The sequence below is a fragment of the Ostrinia furnacalis genome, unplaced genomic scaffold (assembly GCF_004193835.3).
Source record: "Ostrinia furnacalis isolate ACB-3 unplaced genomic scaffold, ASM419383v2 OfSCF3339, whole genome shotgun sequence".
Classification (NCBI taxonomy): Eukaryota; Metazoa; Arthropoda; class Insecta; order Lepidoptera; family Crambidae; genus Ostrinia; species Ostrinia furnacalis.
In genome coordinates, this window is record NW_021133578.1 from 573,982 (window position 1) to 594,790 (window position 20,809).

General features: G+C 35.9%; 1 protein-coding gene across 4 annotated transcripts in view; it reads left to right on the plus strand.

Moving 5' to 3' along the window:
- The window catches only part of LOC114357751 (uncharacterized), a 47,837-nt gene that overhangs the window by 17,887 nt on the left and 9,141 nt on the right, over nucleotides 1-20,809 (plus strand). For 3 of the 4 annotated variants that reach the window (XM_028311521.1, XM_028311522.1, XM_028311520.1), the window contains exons 2-3: nucleotides 8,403-8,595; nucleotides 14,534-14,754. In XM_028311521.1, the coding sequence (XP_028167322.1) occupies nucleotides 8,502-8,595; nucleotides 14,534-14,754 (315 nt within the window). In that variant the 5' untranslated portion in view covers nucleotides 8,403-8,501. Of the gene's footprint in view, nucleotides 1-8,402; nucleotides 8,596-14,533; nucleotides 14,755-18,879; nucleotides 19,005-20,809 lie in introns of those variants that run through there. The other variant, XM_028311523.1, reaches the window with a different exon arrangement.

Here is a 20,809-nt window from a genome sequence, read left to right on the forward strand (position 1 = left end):
ATTAAATAACTATGCAGAGTGATTTCCTTTCGAATATCCTACAGGATGAATGATTAATTAATCAATCGAGACAAAAATAATAAGTCATATCCTGATAATATTGAAAACGACACTGAAATAGCTTGTCAATAGTACAACAAGAAAATAAAAAAACTCATAAATCTCATTTAATTATGCAAGTTGGCTTTTAAAAAGCACTTTTAAACGCCCATAAAATTCAACCAGAAAAAGTTAGCTTAGTCTCAGGGGAAGTTAATAATATTATTAGACCAGCAAAGAAATCAATCACTAATTGTCAACAATGCACTCATTGTCGCTGTCACTGTCATTACGTTGCTAACCTAGTTTTTAGTTGGAGATTCGAAATACATCTTATCAAAATGATTTGCATTTTTTACTTCATTCAGACTCGCGAGTTGCGCACGCTTCGCCATCTATTTATAACAATTCTGTCATTTGCCCAACACATAGTTTTTGAGGCTATTACAAGATCTACATCGAAATCGCAGCAAGATCTTTATATGTTTATGTTAATTTCGTACACTTGATAACGTAATTAAAACATACGCATTGTAATTTGGCCGTAACCATCATCTAAAACAAACAAAAGTTAACAAATGCATGGGTTAAGAAATCCTATATTAGTACATTATACACTTTTGTATATTATTTAAGAGGTCGTCACACATGTCAGTTGCAACAACACTGCGGGCGGTGAGTTGCGCTTGCGCTTAAGGTTAGTTTAGACCAGGGGTGGCCAAACTTTTGACCTGTGAGGTCTACTTATGCTCGAAAATATTTCTTGCGGTCGACCGCAAGGTAGAGTTTAGAAGAGTGAAATAAAACATTTTAGCAGCATCAATACCACGTTACGACCGACCGAAACGTGTGAGTACCTATATTTATAGATAGATAGTCAGTGTTCTTGGCGCGAATAGGTACCTACATCTATATACTTATAATAAATCTGTAGAGAGGTCAATTCTGTACATGAAATATATTTTCAAAATAACTATCAGGGGGTGATAAGTGATCGATACTGATGCCAAAAATGCAATCAGTAAAATTTTTGTCTGTCTGTCTGTATGTTCCTTATAGAAACAAAAACTACTCGACGGATTTTAACGAAACTTGGTAAAATCATTCTTCATACTCCTGAGCAGGTTATAGTATACTTAGGAATTCCCACGCGAACGGGAATTAGCGGGAAAATCCTTTTGTATGAAAAATCTAAACCGCTTAAGTTAGACGCTTGAAATTTGGCATGCAGGTACCTTAGTAAACTTAAAGCTTTATTACTACAGAATATTGGAAAATTCCCACGGGAACGGGAGTTAGCTGGAAAAAACATTTGTATGAAAAAATCTAAACCACGTAAGATAGATGAAGGGGGTAAAACGGGATCCACGCGTACGAAGTCGCGGGCGGCCGCTAGTTTTAAAATAAGTTCAGTTTATTTAACTCTCGCGGGCTACCAAAATCGTCTTCACGGTCGACCTCTTGGCCATAATAGACTAAAGCATATTTCTGTAATGTAACGTTCTTACGAATGGTACAATAGGGACAGGTAAAATGTACGACGTTTGATTCGTGAAAGGGTGATACTGACACTAGAATATTTCATAGAGCGACTCGTTGTTCTGTTACAAGTAAATGCTGTAGTCAATACTCACCTTTAGATTCGTTACAAAAACATGCACGATAGTCGAAATTCGACTTTACATCTCATTAAAATTGTTGCGAAATTTATAGCTCTAGGCGTTTGATTCTTTGATATTCATTTGATTGCAAGAATATATAATCTTTATTGTACCAGCTGCGCAACTATGTTACGCATGAAAATTGATTTTCAGTAGACACCCGATGCTAGTTACGTAGGACATGACATTTTATATTTATTTTCTAGTCTACGCAACGTAGAGATTGTAGAGAACAATACTTTCTAAACTTACGTTAAGTAAAAAGTGTTATTCTAGAATTATTGATAAACATTCACTCTAAATAAGTACCTAATATGTAAAAAAAAGCATAAGCAACGACAGTATCCTTGTATATGTAATATTTAGGCTTGGTACCAACTAACTTTAACCATAACTATAACCGATGTTTTTGTATGGATTTGACAGTTGATTGACTTTTTTTAAAGTTAAATTAAGATTATGCAGCCTAGCTTTTTGTTGTATGCAGTAAAACTTAGGTTTATTTATGTACTACCAAGGACCTACTGAACTTTCAGTTGAATAAATTGGGAACAGCAGTTACGTAAAATGAGGTTATTCAATGTCAGTAACACCCCGATTAACCCTAAAAGGAAGCCACAATACAACTTTCCTTACGGAAACAACATTACAAAATGGTTCCATTAAAATATTGAAACAGCTGATTGCGGAGTAAGAAAGACTTATTTGTAATTACTTATTTATTTCGAAGCAATATTCTTGTAATCAATGTAGGTATGTCGCGCAATCAAGCTCCCTTTTATGTAAAGCTATATTTGGCATTTCATTGCATTATATTTGTAGTTACTAAAGTCACCACATTGGTGTATTCCACTTTGATCACCTAGATTTGATCACGCAGGTGATCGAAGTGAACTCCAGGTGATCAAAGTAGAATAGACCAAATGTTTAAGAAATATTGAACATTAAATTGTTGTGTTTACCTACCAACCCTCTTTATCATTGAACAGACAGACACTCAGTAGTAATGACATTACGTGCCAGGCTTTTCAAAAAAAGGTTTATTACATCTGAATTGTCAAAAAGTGACAGCTGTTAGAATTCCGCCTATATAGATACGCGAATGACGACTACTTAATCAATTGCATTGCTAAATTATCGAGATCGTATCCTAATCCGACCATGCAAGGTAATCCACCAATCACCTGTTTCGCAAACGATTCCGGTCAAAACGCCGCAATCCCTCATGTCTAGCGTGCGTGTGCGCAAGTGACGTAGTTCACGGCGAAAGCGAATGCAGACAGGTAGATCCCTGCAGGGCTGGGCCATAGACACCGGCCGGACAGACGCCCTCCGAGCCATAGGGAAGTTACTATTCTGACAAAAATATCGATATCTAAAGAAGGTAAAATCTCGTAAAATAAAAATGATAAGAGTCTCTCTTTAGATGATTTTGAAATACCTATTTATTCAATGATACAAACATTAAGTAGTTCGTCAACTTTTCTTTCTTTATTGGTATGGCATCTTGTGGTCGCCACATTAAGGATTTCATGTTTTCAGTGACCCTCGCAAAAGTATATTCCGTCAAAATGATCTAACTGTAAATTGATTTATGTAAGAATCATCAAAATCGGTCACCTCTAGAGTGCCACCGAAGATAGTAGCTACATTCATAGACTGGTAAACACATTATCCTCCTTAGCGTCGAGCAATGAGGTATAAAAGAGTCTACAGAAGCACCCGTGCTACTCTTCTATTACGAAGAACATAATTTGAATCAAGGTTTATCGATAAAACATCGACACATTTTATCTCTATCAAACAACTTTATTCGCCATTCTATCATAATATTTGCACATATCGGATCGGCATCCGCGATCGAAAGTGGTCAGACCACGTGCAACCGGGAAAGCTTGAAATTGTCTTATGCCTATGTTAATAAGATTGAAACGAGCCTTTCATTTTCCTTGTAGAGTTAGGAACACAAGTTCGGATTCGCTTTCCGCCGTAACTCTATTGACATAAGGGAAAAGCTCTGTTGCTGCGTGTACTATGAGTAAATCGTTCGAGAAAATGCTAGTGTGTTCTGCTGATGGTTTGTTTTTGCCATAATTGTTACGTCTCTATGTTACAACTGTTGCAAGAAGTGGACATTCGTATGTACGTACAATATTACTTTTAATAAGAAGAAAACTAGGTTAGTAACATCAAACACTTGCCGAAAGCTTGCATTTTCTTTTAAAAACTAAAAATGAAATTACCTGTCCCGCACAAGCCAATAATTAATAATTAATTAACGCTCATGATCACGTCTGTGCAAATATCGTAACGAAGTAAAATTTAGTGATTAATAAAAATATTTCAAATGATAATGTGACGATTTTTCACTTTCTACAAAGATTAAATTAATAAATCATGATTTTATAATCACTTGATTGAATATGCCACTAATAAGCCTTGGTATTTCTTTAATTTGCGGTTGACAGTTTTTGATCAAAGAAATCGTTTTCACAAAAGCATCACGATACGTATTTTTGCGGTTAATTCGTTGTTCGTTATTTTACTTCGAGACGAGTGCAAAATATTTCAGGATTTTACAGCATCTATGTATGTAATTTTTTAAACCGCAATGTACCTACTTATTTTTAAGGCACTACGTTACGCAAGGAAAGTTATTTAATAAAACGGGACTAATGCCCGTTTTCACCATCAATACCTAATTTTTAAGTGACCTTCTACGGTAACACATTACAGGAATTTTGTTTACAAAGGGGTCACTTAAAAATTAGTGATTGATGGTGAAAACGGGCAGTAGACACGCAATGAAATAAGGGGAACACTAGATTTAGAAGAGTCAAGACATAGGGTGTGAGAAAGTACCTAATTATTTTTTGGTGGAACAATAGCTTACCTACTGTCTATTAACGACAGTTAAGCTAATCTATTCGAACTCTACACGAAACAAAAGCCTTCTTCTTCTTTCGAAAAACTTTGCAATTTTACACTAAAAGACCAATTCTAAGCATTTACCTTCAACTTAACGGACTTTATGGCATATATTATGCGTCACAATAAATACATCTATGCCCACAAAGGTATCAGACGTTATCAGACTTGCCACAGACAATTTCAAAACAAAACGGACAATGTAAATCTTACCCACATCTTTATCAACACAAGGCGGCAACGTCCTCGAAATGATACCAACAAACCTACAACAATAAGGAACCAGCATCGTGAATTCCTCATTACCATTTCTATTTTGTGCATTACTCAGTACCATTACCCTACATTACCGTGTATCGTAGTGCAACCGTTATCAGCAACTAGCGCGACCTTGCAACGTGACAGATAGCTGCGCTCGCGCATGCGTGAGCCTATTTCAGCTATGCGATAAACAATGGAAGATAATTCTGCAATTATTTTAAATGGGTAATCGAGTTGTTTATGTACATGTTCTATGAATAGACAAAAGTAGGTAAAATGAAAAACTGTTGCTAGAAAATGAAGAAGATTTTATTTCATGTGACCAAGACTTTAATAAATAAGTAAGTACTTCTATAAAGACAAGTAATAGAACTTTACATTTTTGGCAAATTAACACAAGAGATAGAACTACTTAAAACGTGTTTCAGACTCTAAAAACATTACTTGAATAAATAATGCCAAGTTAACATAGTTAATGCCTGAAAAATACAATGATAAATTCGTTTTTGAATGGTTAAGGAAACCCAAGACAAACATTTACTTATTAGGAAAAATAGAGTGATTTATGTTTGGCCTTAGTTTTTGGCGAAATAAACAAAGATGTGTGACGTTCGTGAATTTTAATTCTTCACTCTGTTTAAATTTAAAGGTTTTGTACAAAAAGGTAACACGTGTAATTCAAAATTCGTCTCACGCGCACATTAAAGCATGTAAGTAAATCGCTAACAGTAACAATCAATGGAATCCTGTCGGTAGGTCGATTAATACGTGCTTCGGTTCCAAATTCGTAATGTCCTTAAAAGAGGACAAGTTGAAAGGCTGAATGCAAATGGTTTGATTTGGTTTTGGATGTTGGCCTTTATGTAGAACAGTTTTTCCAACGGGAAAATGGCAAAATATAGGTAATTTGAAATGGACTTGACCAAATGGCAAACGGAACGAGTAAAATATGCTCAGGAAAGTTACTCACAGTAAAGGTGTGGCTGTGATTTCATGTTTTTATCGGAAAACTAGTCACACTGTAGGGTTGGGTATTCAATTAACTCATAGATTTGAAACACAATTTAGAGCTACGAGTAAGTAATAAAAAATACAACAAAACCAATTTTCAGTAACTTGAAACCCTATCCCCCTTACTAATAAAAAGTTGTATATACAGTTGTTGAAAACACTGTTTTAAAATGACATTTCCATACTAAACGTCACATTAAAACACTGTTCAACGAGTGTGTAAGTTTTATTAGTAAGGGGGTATGGTAAGATCTCTTTCTCACTCTCTCTTACTGTTTGTGTCGATCATGAAGAGTCGAGGTCGGATTCAGAATTACTGGGAGCAAACTATCGATCTCCACTGGTTTCTATCCAGGGCTTCCCCTACCACCGTAATAGAATTTGGAGTACCTACAATGATTATTTCTCTGGATCAAAATAGACATCTCTAAATATATTAACTCAAAGGTAACTGACTGACTGACATAGTGATCTACGTGATCAACGCACAGAAATTTGGCATGCAGGCAGAAGCTATGACGTAGGCATCCGCTAAGAAAGGATTTTACGAAACTCCACCCCGGAGGTAAAACAGGATCCACGCGTACGAAGTCGCGGGCGGCCGCTAGTTTAAAGAATAAATGTCTATTTTGATTCAGTAGTGGACGTCTTAAGGCTGAGATGATGATGAAAGAGTAAATAATAATTCCGTGATTTGGATTAGGTACATCCTTTGTAAATAGTGCAGTGACTATAAGTAGCTTATGGCATTTTCTGACGGCATTCATTGACAAAACAATCACGAATTCGTATCAGTTCGCAAAACGTCGCTCTTTATCATAACATCATAACATTGCATCACTGGTTTGTATAACAGTGAGTGCACATTTTTGATGCTTTCCTCTCGCGCCTGCGCACAACAATCGGTTTTTGTTTTCCGATTGAGTTGCGCAAACGTCATAAAAGTGTGCAAGGTGTGCGGCATTGTAAACATTTGCATTGTGGGTTATTTTGGAAACAGTTTTAAATATAAACTACACTCGCGAGCAAAAATATGGAATCACCCTATTTATTCCGAGCGATCATAAGAACTAAATGACTAATAGACGATCAATAAAAATGGTACCATTTTAAAGGTGATATTATTAACTTTAAATTGATACCATAGATACATACAATACATAGTCATTCAGTGGGTCTAGACAAAGTGCAAATTATAATCGCAAACCAGTCGAAAAGTGGTCGAAAAGCCCCTTCTTTGTATGGAGTTTTGACGGATTCGATTTTCGATTCGATCAAAAAGTGCGTTTTGTCTAGGGGGGCAGTTCTTAAGACCACTCGGAACACAAAGGGGTGATTCCATACTTTTGCTCGTAAGTATATTTAGGTGGAGTTTACTAAGCATAGATTTCGAATTCGTTCGATAAATCAATATACTTGTATCTTTTCAAAATATTTAATATACCTTGCTTTCATTTATTGATAACTTTTCTAGCTCTAGATAGGTAGAGACTATTCTTAACACAAAAAGTGACAATTAGAAGAAACACTGCATTCCAACAGCACATAATAAAGAACCGTTAGGACAGACAATTAAGGTGGTCCTAACATTGGGAAGCGACCTCTTCCAGACAACAGCGAGAGGACATTATTTAAATTAAAGAAGATAAAATTACACCACACTCAATAAATCTTCATTTAAATTCTCGTGCTCATCATATTGTAACCATAATCAGTCTGATGTACATAAGTTAAGGAATACTTAACTACCATGACCTCTAAGACATTACCGACGTCACTAATTAAATGTAGGTACGAGCATCATTTGCCAAGTCATTGTGATATGGCAATATTTTTCTTTATTCACAATCATGCATACGTGGATATATTGCTGTGATATGACCTTGCGGCATTTTCTTGATAATAAAAGTAATTTTAAAAGTTATTTTTACGTTCACTTGCAATTTTTTAGGTATTTCACGGACGAATTCCTTTTTAAATGTCGTCGTTAAGATTCTTACTATTTTTATCTTTTCAACTAGTTTTGAACACCTACTGGTTTTGACATAAATAAAGTGCCAGCTTATATTATTACTAAGGACTGATTTTTAAATCTTCGGTTAACTTTTAACTGAAGAATAAGTTTGGCACATTGATAGTTTCAGTATAGGAAATATGTCAAAATGACAAGGTAATTCTTCAGTTAAAAGTTATCCGACGATTGAAAAATCAGCCCTAAAGGTTTTGAGTGGTTTTCCTTCACGTCAATAGTATTTCAGAGATAAAAATTCGTTACATTTAACATGGTTTTACGTTTCTATCCGTATTACTACGGGCAAGATAACTAAATGTTGTTTAACTATTCAAACTAAAACTATGTAACTTCAGTTAATTACCTACTTCTTACCAAACGCCTAATTCTTATAAAAAAATAAATTTCGGAGTTAAAAAAACATTAACTAATATTATATTATGATAGTTAATTAAAATAAACAGTGAACTCATACCACAAATCCTGATTAGATTTTCAGGCATGAAAAACATTTACTTATAACAGTGATGTGCCCATGTCGATGAAACCAGTGTTAGTGATGTGCAGTGTCGATAGCTAGTGATGCCACAATGTTGGAATACGTAGCCGTTTTGCTCATCGGATTTTGGCTCGGAGTTGCCATTTTCTTGTACGCGTCATGCTACTGGCTGGAAGAGATCTTTGGTAAGTTGGTTTTGAATAAGATAATGCTAAAAAAAATACTTTGTGCTTGTGAAGGCTTTTTCAATAATTTTATAAAAGTTTTTGAGCTCCCTCGCTGAAAATGAGATTCTAACCTCAATTTATTTGCGACTTGATTATTGAAAAGCCTTCAAACACTTGCAAACTTAACCTTCACTTGTATTTTATTGGCGGTCAAGCTGTAGATCCTGGCTACACAGGAGTTACCTACAGTGGTGGGAAAGAGAGGTGGGAATAGTCCCGTATTGGGAAGCCTGCTGAGCCTATACTAAATTAATAAGGCAGCTCATTTTCCTCAGTTTCCTCTACAAAAACAGAAAATTAAACGATTTGTACGTACGCTAAGAAGTTCGTTAATAAACATAAGTCCCAATTAGTTAGATAATGCTTAACAAACCTTTGGTTAAATATTTATTGTTTCCTTACAAGAAACTTACAAGTTTAATCATTAATTAACAGTAGGCCTGATTCACTTTCAATATTTCCCTTTCCGTCCTAATTAATGTAATGAGACAAGATTAAAAAGTAGAGCTGTCAAACTTAAACTGTAGTTAAATTTAGTAATTTGAAAATAAAATAGATTAAATAAATATTTTTTTTTTACTAAAAATTAAATCGTTTACATAATCTGTGCCTGCCATTTTTTCGCAGCACTTACTATACAGGGTGACTTCGCAAACAGTGTACATCCTGTACTTTTGTCTCGAAACGCTGCTCAAAAGATAAGGAGACAATATGGTGAAGAGCTCCATAAGGGCTAACTTTTCTTATTACTTTTCTTATGTTCAAACTTGCCATACCTACTATCTTGGCCATTAAATCGAGTAAAGACATTTCATTTCATAGCTCTGAAATAAATTTTTCTTCCAGCCATTTTTTTTTACCTTATGCTTGAATACGTAACACACATTTACCTCGTTTGAACCAAAATGGCGATTGTACCTACCTATCTTGTGCGTTTAAGGACATCAACTACGGACACGTTGGTTTAATGGTCTTTTAATTACCGCGTTAGTTAGCCTGATCTACATGGTTGGTCTAAGAACACTTCCTAGCTCGTATGTACCTGACTTGTACCTATATTTCTTGCATCTTAGCTTTTGGATTGATAAAATAAATTAGACCGGTTCTGGTACACTTGCGCGAAAGACACTAGCGCGAAAGACATTAGCGCGAAGACATGACTTTTCGCGCTAACGTCCGTTCGCGCTAGTGTCTTTTCGCGCAAGTGTCCATGCGGGCAAATGGCTTTTCGCGCTAGTGTCTTCGCGATAAAGTCTTTAGCGCTAGTGTCTTTCGCACAAGTGTCCCGATACGAATTAGACCAGTTCACATATTCAACCGTAGCTATCCTAGAAATTAAAAATGGTAGTGCTAAATAAAAGCTTGCAACATTAGATGTATCGTTCCTAGCAATAGTAATATTAGGGCAATAATAAATACGTATTTTTAGACAACGATACAAGGTGCTAATGGTGTTAATCTTTTTTGCTGTCATTCGTACCAGCTCTACTTAGTTTTGAGTTAGGTAGATATAAAACCGAAAAATATATTTACAACTAGAAGTAAAATTAATAACTAAACGAGGCAGCCGTAAACAAGTGCTGCACTTTGGTCTTCGCAACGCCTATCACAATTGAGCAGACTTATGAGGTCATTGGTCATTCAGTCAACCAATTATATGCAATAATAACAACTTTACACAAACAACGTGGTATACAGGATGTCACAATTAACAAGCCTTGCAAGAGAAAGGAGGCAATGCGCTGTCCAACCAGAAAACAATTACAAAGCGATTGCAGAGTTGGCTTCATCAGGGATTGCACTCAGGTTCTCCCGGTTGAAATATTAATAAAATAAATAAATCATTATAACATCTCGAGATGAATGTATGTAATGTTTTGTCTTCTATTGAGGACAGATCGTCGCTAGCCTCTCTAACTGACGTATCTGACATTTTTTTCGAAACTGAGTTATCTACACCATCTTAATCAATTTCGCAAGACGAAACCAGTTACGCATTATCTTCGTGGGAAAAAGATGTTTTTAATTAATTGTATTTTCTAAATACCTTCTACTTCGAAATGTAATTCAAGCCAGCCTATGTAGACGCCCTGTACCTATAAGAAGCAATCACGCTGTGACCCCTGCCCCCTCACCTGACTGATAAATTTGACGTTTGACTTACTTATGCAACTACAAAATTATCAAAACAATATTAATTGCTTACACATCTTATGCATTTCTTTTACTCGGAAATTATTCTATGACAAATTATTTCCGCAATTATAATAATTCATAACATAAGTATTTTACTTCGGCGATTATGATTCTAATAAAATAAAATATGTAGTTCCAATTTCTATCGAATGGAAAGATGAGATCAGTATAATTAATCCGTTTGATTATTTTCAAATCCGCCGTTGCAATCCGCATCGCAATGATTTATATTGATCACTAGCTTTCCGCCCGCGGCTTCGCCCGCGTGGAATTTTGTCTGTCACAGAAAAACTTTATCGCGCGGGTCCCTGTTTCAAAAACCGGGATAAAAACTATCCTATGTTCTTTCCCGGGATTCAAACTATCTCTATGCCAAATTTCATCAAAATCGGTTGCGAGGTTTAAGCGGGAAAGCGTAACAGACAGACAGACAGACAGACAGACAGACAGACAGACAGAGTTACTTTCGCATTTATAATATTAGTTGGGATTAGTGTGCTACTAGACAAACGAAGGCAAAAAAGTAAGTTATGGATATTTTTCTTAAAGAATAGTTATGGAGAGTCATTGTGCGTGTGACGAAAATTATCTACTTCTTTGGCTTCCAAGTATTTTAACGATTTAAGAATTAGTAAGAAAAAAACTATAGGCATCGATTTTCCTTCAGCTTTTTTGTCGTTAAAAACAGTAGCTTGTGAATGAAGTTTCAGTGTTTTCACTGAAGAAACTCTATCGAGGGTTTCATAATCAAAAACACAAACATATCTTTTATATGTACCTACCTACTTACTTATTAAAACTAGGTAAGTTGACAGTAAACAAGCAACGTCCTGCGTATCTCTTGCATTTGTTTGCAGAGATGTGCTAACTCCAGACTGAAGACATGGTATAGTCGGGCAAATATTTAAAGCACGATCAACTTTTATGACCTAACGTCTTGAAAAGCCCCCGTCAACGTCAACTGACGTCATCCCACAAACCGTTATAATCTGACAATGTTACCTTTAAAATAAATTGAACATCGAATTTGTAGAGTTCAGGTAAATGAACCCTACCTTTAGAAATTCGATATATCACTGTTTTTGTTCTACACGCACACGTTTCGTGCTTTTTCTTTTTAAAGGCATATTTTTTCGTATTCAATTTGTTACAATATTTGTTAACACGATGTATGATGTCAGCAGTCGTAAAATATTTTGGGAGTTCGCAATAATAAGTTGCTCAGTTTTTAACTAGACCATCAATAAAAGTGTATTGTCGATGATACTGAATAAACATTTCTTCATTCTTTCTTCCAAAATCTCAAATAGATAAAGTCAACCATTTTTTTTAATGTCTATTGTACACGTTTTCAATTTAGACCTTTACGTAGGTTACTCCACCTTTTAGCCTCGTAAGCCCGGATGTGCCTCAGAAGGAACTGAAACTTTGTAGTCAGTAACGCCGAGACATTTTCGGAGGTGATTTCGAAGTATCGCCGGATGTGCCTTCAGAGGAACTAAAACTTTAGCGATAAATTTAAGTTCAAAAATTCGCGCCTATCGAAAAAAAAGGGTGATAGTCTATGGCTTAAAGTATTCAAAATCAGGTATCCGAACTTATTAATATAAAAAAAACAAAATGTCACTGTCAAATTATCATTTTTCTTTGACAAGGTGGTTCGTCCGAGAAGACATGATGTACGATTATTTTTTTTTCTTCACGTAAACGTAGTTTAATTGCAAAACTGACCAGTATAATTTAAGTTAAAATACTGCTAAACAAGCAAAAAAATTATTTTTCCCAATTTGAACTAGTTTTGTAAGATTTTTTTTCGTTTGAAAATAAAAGTTCTTTGCAAGGAACATTCGGTCTTGATGGTGAAAGTTTTATTTTTGTATATTTTTTCTATTGAGATACTCAATCAGTATTGGACTTTTAAAATTATGATATGATTGAGAAATTTTACCATGAGAACGTTCTGATTTTTAGTTTAGTAAATATTATAATTAACATGAATATTCACTTTACTTCTTGTACATTTTAACCTATCATTGGTGTATGTTATAAAACCGACAGTACTTTTAAAAGTACTAATTATGAGACATTAAATAAAATTAAAACCGTTGTTCCTTTTCAGTTATATTTATTAATATCGTTATTGTATCTTTATGTAGTATTAATTTATTAAGAAGGTTACATTTATGTTTTACTTTAAAGTATAAAATACAATTTATTTACTTTTCCTTTTTAAAGTCTGTAATACCGAATGTTCTTTTAAGAGAAAACATTTTTTTATTATTTTTCACCTAAAATAAGCTCTATGCACTATTATATAGAGCCCCAGAAAATATGAATGCAAAAGAAAATCTGTAACATAGAATTTTTTTTACTCGAAGTGCTCGGCGTTTACTACTTCAAATTATTCGTTCTTCTGAAAGCACATTCGGCGATACTTAGAAGTCGAGACAATTTACTCTTCGGTCTTACGAGGTTAGATGATGAATAATGAAATAAAAATTACATTTACTGCAGCCGACTGTACATCAAATGAGTGCGTGGTTATTTAACCTGTGATACTGTTCCGCAACTTGACAAACTGAGTAGTTGCCTCACTGTGCTCTTATGGCAATGTAACAACATAGTAGAAATAAGTTAGCTCCATCATTGAAATATTGAAATTCGAGCACTTGCTACCTTGAGTACCTACTTGAATCTTTCATTTTAATCCAGCTTTTATTTCTCCTACCCTATTCAACCAATCCTACTGTAAAATTTCATTAAAATCCGTTCAGTGGTTTTTGTGTGACAGAGTAACAAACATCCAGATGTCCAGACAAACTTTCGCATTTATAATATTAGTAGGATTTCTATTGTCTTAGTTATCGCGAAATACATATTTCAGTTAGTGTAAACAGCACGCCTTTTGATTAACTATATCGACTCATGGTTTTGGAATGCCACACTATAGTAATAAAGTTATGTAAACTCGAATTTGTTACGCACGTTTTGGTCCTCGTGGGTTGATAACGTTTTTCTTTCAATTTTTTTCAGTAAAAATGCGCCCCAAGTTTGGAATTAACAAAGGCTTATTTATTTAACTACTAGCTGACCCGGCGAACTTCGTACCGCCTTAGCGTAGAGATTTTCTTAATATTTTTTTCCGTAAGAACCATCCTTGGACTTCCACAAACATTTAAAAAAAAGAATTATCGAAATCGGTTCAGCCGTTCACACGTGATGCCGTGACAACGCGAAACGGGTTTCATTTTTATATATATAGATTATCGGTTTAAAAGGTTGACAAATGAACACAATTAAACTGTGCAACATAATTTATTGCTCCAATGAATATTCATTACTATTTATTTACCACATAAAGCGCTATTTACACGCTTTTTTGCATGTACATAATTACATCATCATGATATCATAGCCACTTAGGTACTTGTTTAGAAGGGGTAAGATACAAATTAGAAAACTAAAATTCATTAGGCTATGTTCCCTTTCCTTTAAAAAAAACATAAAAGTGTCTAACCTTTGCCGCTGTACGCTAGAAGAAAGAAGCTCTTTTTTTTTTACAGTTATTTTCCCGCCAAAATCTAGGCTGTATGATTTATGACTAAAGCCTGTGGCTTCAAATTCCTTGCACTTTGAAAAACAAAAAGCAGCTGACCAATTTGCTTCCATAGCGTTTTAACTTTAGTTTCTTCTTCCGCAGATCTACCACCCCCGCGCGACGCCCCATCAAGCGCTTCACACGCCGCCCCGTCTAGCGGCGCGAGCGGCGCGCACTACCAACTCAAGCGCTTAGTGGCGCGCGTAGTAGAAGAGGCTGCAGCGCTTCCAGCGCTTGCGCGGTACGCGTCCGAGCCGGCCAACCCGCCGAGCTTAGAGTCGTCTACGTATGAGGACTTGCTGGCCACTGCTATTTTGAATAAGGTTGGTTGAAGCTTTCTTAATCTATGGTGCTACTTAAAGGCCGTAGCACATTTATCAACCTAGTCAGTATTCTTTGTATGAAACTCCATACTTCAACGCACACTTATCCGCACCGTAACGTAAACGCTATAATAATAAGCTGAAAAAGCAATTTTTCATATCTGACAAGCTGAGAATTTAATGTATGATTTCCTGTTTGAAATATTAGGATATTTCATCTACTCTTGCGATATGCACTTGCCCCTACTTAGCACTAAAAGCTCGCGTAAAGCTTTACTATTGGAGCTTTAAGTAAAGCTAAAAGTTTGTAGAGCGCGTTACTACGAATATTTTAGAGATCAAGATGTCTCTACCAACTTTACAAGAACACCAACAAAATCATCAGGCTCTTATCAACGCTCAAATCTACAAAAGTTAGATCTATTAAAGTCTATGAATGTTTCAATTTCAACATACAAACCGAATAGAATGTTCGTCATAGTTTTAACCCTCCTGTGGATCCACCTGCTTATCGCAAAGGCAATCGCTTAGCAACTATTGATAGGTATTAGAAATGAATTGCTCTAATCTTCACCGAATTAAATGTAAACCGGATTTTTATAAAACATTAGATTGATGAAGTCATGCTTTTTAATAGATCTGATATAAAGATCTTCACAACTTCCTATTGGCATTTGGCAATTAATGGTTTTTGTGGCCAGTTCATGATATTATGTACTCGTATTAGGTAGATTACTAGATGATACCTCGCAATTAAGTTGGCTTTCAACATCAAGATTCATAAGATATTTCATCGATAAAAATTATTGGCTTGTGATTTATAGACACGCTACCATCTATGTAGTATTTACTTCGAAATAAAGATCAGACTCGCCTCATACATTTAGTACTTAGTGCAAAAGGTAAATTAATTTACTAACGAAAACAATTGAACAGTGTACCTGTACCTACTCATAGCATAATCAAGTACCTAGGCTAGTGATGTGTATTTGTGATTGCGTATATCGGACACAATGTCCTCGTACCAATATGATATCAGTGAGGAGACGAACGACAACTTTGTACCAATTTTATCAGGTAATCAAATTCAGTCAAGTGTTGAAGATGAATCACGTTACATAGGTCTAACATGTCACTGTTGATTATTTATATTATGCGTTACTTTTCCCAATGGCGTGGTGGTTCATTTTCAATGCTCGGTAGATCCCAGGTTCGATTTATCGATAGTTAATTGAGTTAGTAATTTCTAAGTAAGCATACATCTGGATGCGTCGCGTTATTCCCATTTCTAGGTATATCTGTGGACACAAGTCTGTAGTTAATACCAAGATGTGAAAATTGCTTACTTTCAAGACTATACCTAGGTATACCTACTCGTCTTGACTTGATTTATGGTCCTATGTCCCCTAGATGGGGCAGAGGGCGTCCACAACAGTCCTCCATCTCGTTCGGTCTTGAGCTTCTCGCTTGATCTCGCTCCAGGTCTTGCCGATCTTCCTCGCCTCGTCCGCTACAGTGCGCCGCCAAGTTTGCCTGGGTCGACCACGTTTGCGTTTTCCTACTATACCTATACCTACTCGTACATAGACATAATTCAGACTTTTTCGACTCCCACTCCAGCGGCGCTTAAAAGTATTGTTAACTGTTAAGTTTTTACTTGTAAATTATTTAAATGTCTGCTCTTATAACAGCGTATGGTCTATTTGCATCTTGACTTCCATTTGCGATTACCTATTAATGGCTAAGCAGACACATAATTTTAGGTTTCATTATTTGTATTTGTATTGCTGTTGGTTTTCCTAATAAATAAAAATAAATGACCCTGAAAGCCCTGTGAGGTTTAAGCAGCTTATCCTTTCCAGGATATGCAATTTCATCAATGACGTAAACCTTTGTTGTCTTATCAAGCGGTTTATTTAATGGAATACATAGGCACCTGCTTGCACAACTAACGACAGGCTGTATAAAACTGATTGTTACGTGATTTTCGATAACCAAAGGGCCTAAGGGATAGGCGGAAATTGTACTTACAATCATAATTTATAATTCCCTCTCTCATTTCTCTCGCACGCAAAACGCCAGAAAGTAGGTAGGTGCTGTAATTATTCCTAACTGTAATTACAACAAACGAATTAACTGTAACACTGATGAGAACGCATGGCTTATTACGACTTATTATAGCGTGGCCATCTTGCGGACTGCGATTGTCTTGACAATGAGTTCTAGCCATTTACTGATCAATTACCGTCGTTTGTCGTTTGGTTACGCAAGAAGTAAGAATTAGAGAAAATTAGTTATGTAACTGCAGAATTATGAAAATGTAACTGTTTCTTGCTTTTTCTTTGTCGTGAAGTGCGTGTGTAACAGTGTCATTAGAGATATCACACTATTAAATGGTTATCACTGGGGCAGTCTGGTTAATGACTTCCCAAAATGTTTTAAAGTGAAACAATTTATTACCTACTTGTCATAAGTACTTTTAACTCAGATAAAAAAATCAAATTAATAGGTTAAGCATAACATTAAGTAGCAATGTTTAACAATGCTTATATGCCTTGAGCGCAAGGGCCCGTATCTATTCACCAGAGCCTGTATCTAACGTTAGACGAAGTATTGCACTTTAGGCGAATAGCACCTGGCCTATTCTTCCACTAAGAGCACCTATCGATATTTTGGGCAGGAATGAAATTTATTTTTAGGACAACGTAGCAACGCGATCATAAAATCAAATCATGTAATGAATTACATATCATAGCTTATAATTACCGCACCTGCTGAACTAGGATGATATCGTAATTCAAACTGATTCAAACTAAGATTAGGTGTTAAATGATTCACAGCAATGATTCAAGCAGAACGATAAATTCGGCCTAAAACCACACAAGTACTTGAGTTAATCAGATTAATTATGCGTAGAAGCAAATAAGCGGTGCCCGCGCCGGTAATGCGCACCGTTTATGTAAACAACCTTATGAAGGGAATACCTACAAGGACGTTATGGAAGCATGTATGATGAGCTAATTTAGGGCTGCCTACAAGTCCAGGGCAAGAATCATTTATTTTTGCAAATAGTCTTTTAGCACCTTTACACGTCCCAGTATTAACCCCACCACTGCTTCTGGACAATAAATGGGCCAGTGCGGAGAAGATGCAGCGCACAAACTCGGTCACTATTGAAACGAATACGCATTTGATTGTCATGTCAGAAGCCAAACGGTGTAACTAAAGAAACACGGTTGTTACAGCCCCAGAAAAAAGAAAATGAGAAAATGTTAATACATTTCCCTGCTCAATGGACAGAAGATATGTATATGCCACTAAGATGCTTGATCTAGTAGCTAGATAACGGGAAATCATGATTTATGGCGCTTCTTGGAAGATTATCAGAAATTAGTGAATTACCACAAGCTGAAGAGATGATTTTCTTTTACTATTGTGGGGTAATCCCCACAATACCCCGGTTTCTGAATGATGGAGATTTTTGGCTTGAGCGTGCTCAGCTTCTATCAAATATGAACTTTTCATGTTAAATTAATCCTCGAATAGAAGGTGAGACACGCTCAAGCTGGAAATCTCTAGTCAGAAACTGGGTCTACATCAAATTTATCTTGACAGTGAAGGATTTTCCCAAAAAAAAGGCGCGATAACAACATTGAGAAACTTCACTTCTCATCAATGAATCGTGCGTTCGACATCTGCCTGTGGCTATCACCTAGCACCTGTTGTGAAATCGAAGATCCGTAATCAAAGGTGAAAGAAGAATGTTTGTCAGTAGCAAACAACAACAATAATTATCAAAACACTAATCCATTAAAAATGGGGTTTAAATTGAAAATTTCGATAACAGAATAATCTGTACATGTAAGTGATAACAGCTATTACCTTCGCTCGTTAATCGCTACCCGGAGCAATCGATTAACGAAAAATGAAGATATCAAGCGGATATCAACTTTTCGGGCTATTTTCGTTGAGAAAGTGTTCTTCGCTGTCCCGTAGCCATGATTCGTGATAACACTATCTGATAAGACATCGATAGCTCATATCGGCTTTGGTTCTACAGCTAATGATATACTGTCTCGACGCGGGAAAGAAATGGTATGTATTAAGTGTAGATCTTAAGCCTAATTAAAGTTCAGTGCTGTTGACTCACTCCCGCCGACCGGTTTTCCTAAATGTAGATAATTTGTGCAGTGAAAATGTTGACGTTGTTCATGATTGGTGTGGTGATATGGCTGTACTTCATAGCTTTTGTGAGTTACCTAACACTTTGTGTTTATGTCTGTATTATTGGGTTTAAGGACGTTGTTTTAGTTTACAATTTATGAGGAATATCTTAACTATCGGAAAAACGTAGGTACCTACGTATTGTTTTGGTGTTTTTCAGTGATAAAAAAATTCCATACACAATAATTATTGATTTAAATTCTTGATATGTAATCTAATTAATTATGTATTCAAATTGCCAGAACTTTCTAGATATAAACAAGCCTCTACAATAGCGCATTTTTATAATGAACCTTCTAGTTAACAAACCTAAGTTATCTATTATTTTTGAACTAAGGTTTACCAGCTAGATAACTAAACAAAACAACCAATTACTCCTAATAACAAAACTATTAGGGGTCTGTAAGTAAGGACCTTTATTCTTTTAAATCACATTCTTCGTCCGAATAAAAATGTGTTCCGCAATTTCGTTAGCGATAATCAATATGATAAATTAATTTTAAAAATTGCAAATAATATCGGCGTCTTTAATGTCAATTAATTATGGAGTGTTCTCGATCGAAAGTATCGCAATGTGTCAAGGTGATCGCTTTGCATAACTACCGGTTTGTCGCAGACGTGCGCGTGCGCATACGGGATATTGCTAGGTCGTTTTAGTAAACAAACTGTAAATGCAAATGAATGAATGGTGTGGGTAAACAGGAATAAGGGGTAAACAGCAGTTTCAAACATTACAGTTGCCAAAATGAAAAACGACGAAACGTTCCCATCATTGCTAATTCCAGCATAGCCAGGATCTGCAGCATGACCGCCAATAAAAAAAACTCAATCAGTGAAGGTATGTCCCGAGGCAAAGCTAAGCTGTCATTGGACCCATAACGAAATTAATCAAAAACACATAGTGAGTTTGCAGCTAAGAAAAGGCCAACTTCCCTCCAATGCAAAACTAACTAGTACCTACTTCTAATGAGTTCGAATCTTTCCGCGGGCGCGGGTCCCTTTATTTAAGTCGATAGTTACGAAAGTAAGAAATATCGAAATCTAAGAAACAGTTCCTGTTATTTAGGAAATTATTTTTGGATGTGCAAAAAAATGCATGTGTGGATCAGGAACATAAAATAGTATTTTTGCACTGTTCGTACACCTTTCAAGAAGGCAGGTGACAAGGCCACGACCGGTCATTGGCATTCGTAGCAAACGCACATAGTCATACTGAAACGCGTGTTTTTGCAACAGCTGGATTACCACATAGATAATGTATATTGAGAAAGATGAGGTGTAACTAATTTACATATCAGTAATTTACATAGAGAATGGCTTTGTTATTTTGAAGTTAGCACTAATTCATATTTGAAAATTCTCGAAAATCATGACGCTATAGCAGCATCAAGTCTTAACTCTCGTTTGTCTATCCTTTAAGTTCTATTTAACAGCTGGATACCAGTGATTGTTCGTAGTTTGTCTGGTGTTATACGATATTTGGCTTGAGATCAAAGGTTTGAAGTTTAACGTAGTGGATTTAGAGCAAGAGCTCCCTCTATTTGGCTTGCTCTGGCGTAGTTAGGTATAAGTATAAGTACTCCTTGTAGGTAGGAATATTATGAGCTTGACTAAAATTTCTCTGTGAAATCAACTGCCATCGTATAAATAAAACAGTGAATAGGCACAGCCCTATATAGCACCCCGACAAACCCTTTCCTCCGCTCCGCAGTGCGAATCCGTTCGCGAGCGAGTCGATGTCAACTCGATCGAAACTCGAGACCGGGGGCAGCTCGATCGATGCCCGATCCGATTTCACCTTCAAAATGTACAACTTCTTCGGGGGTGTCGT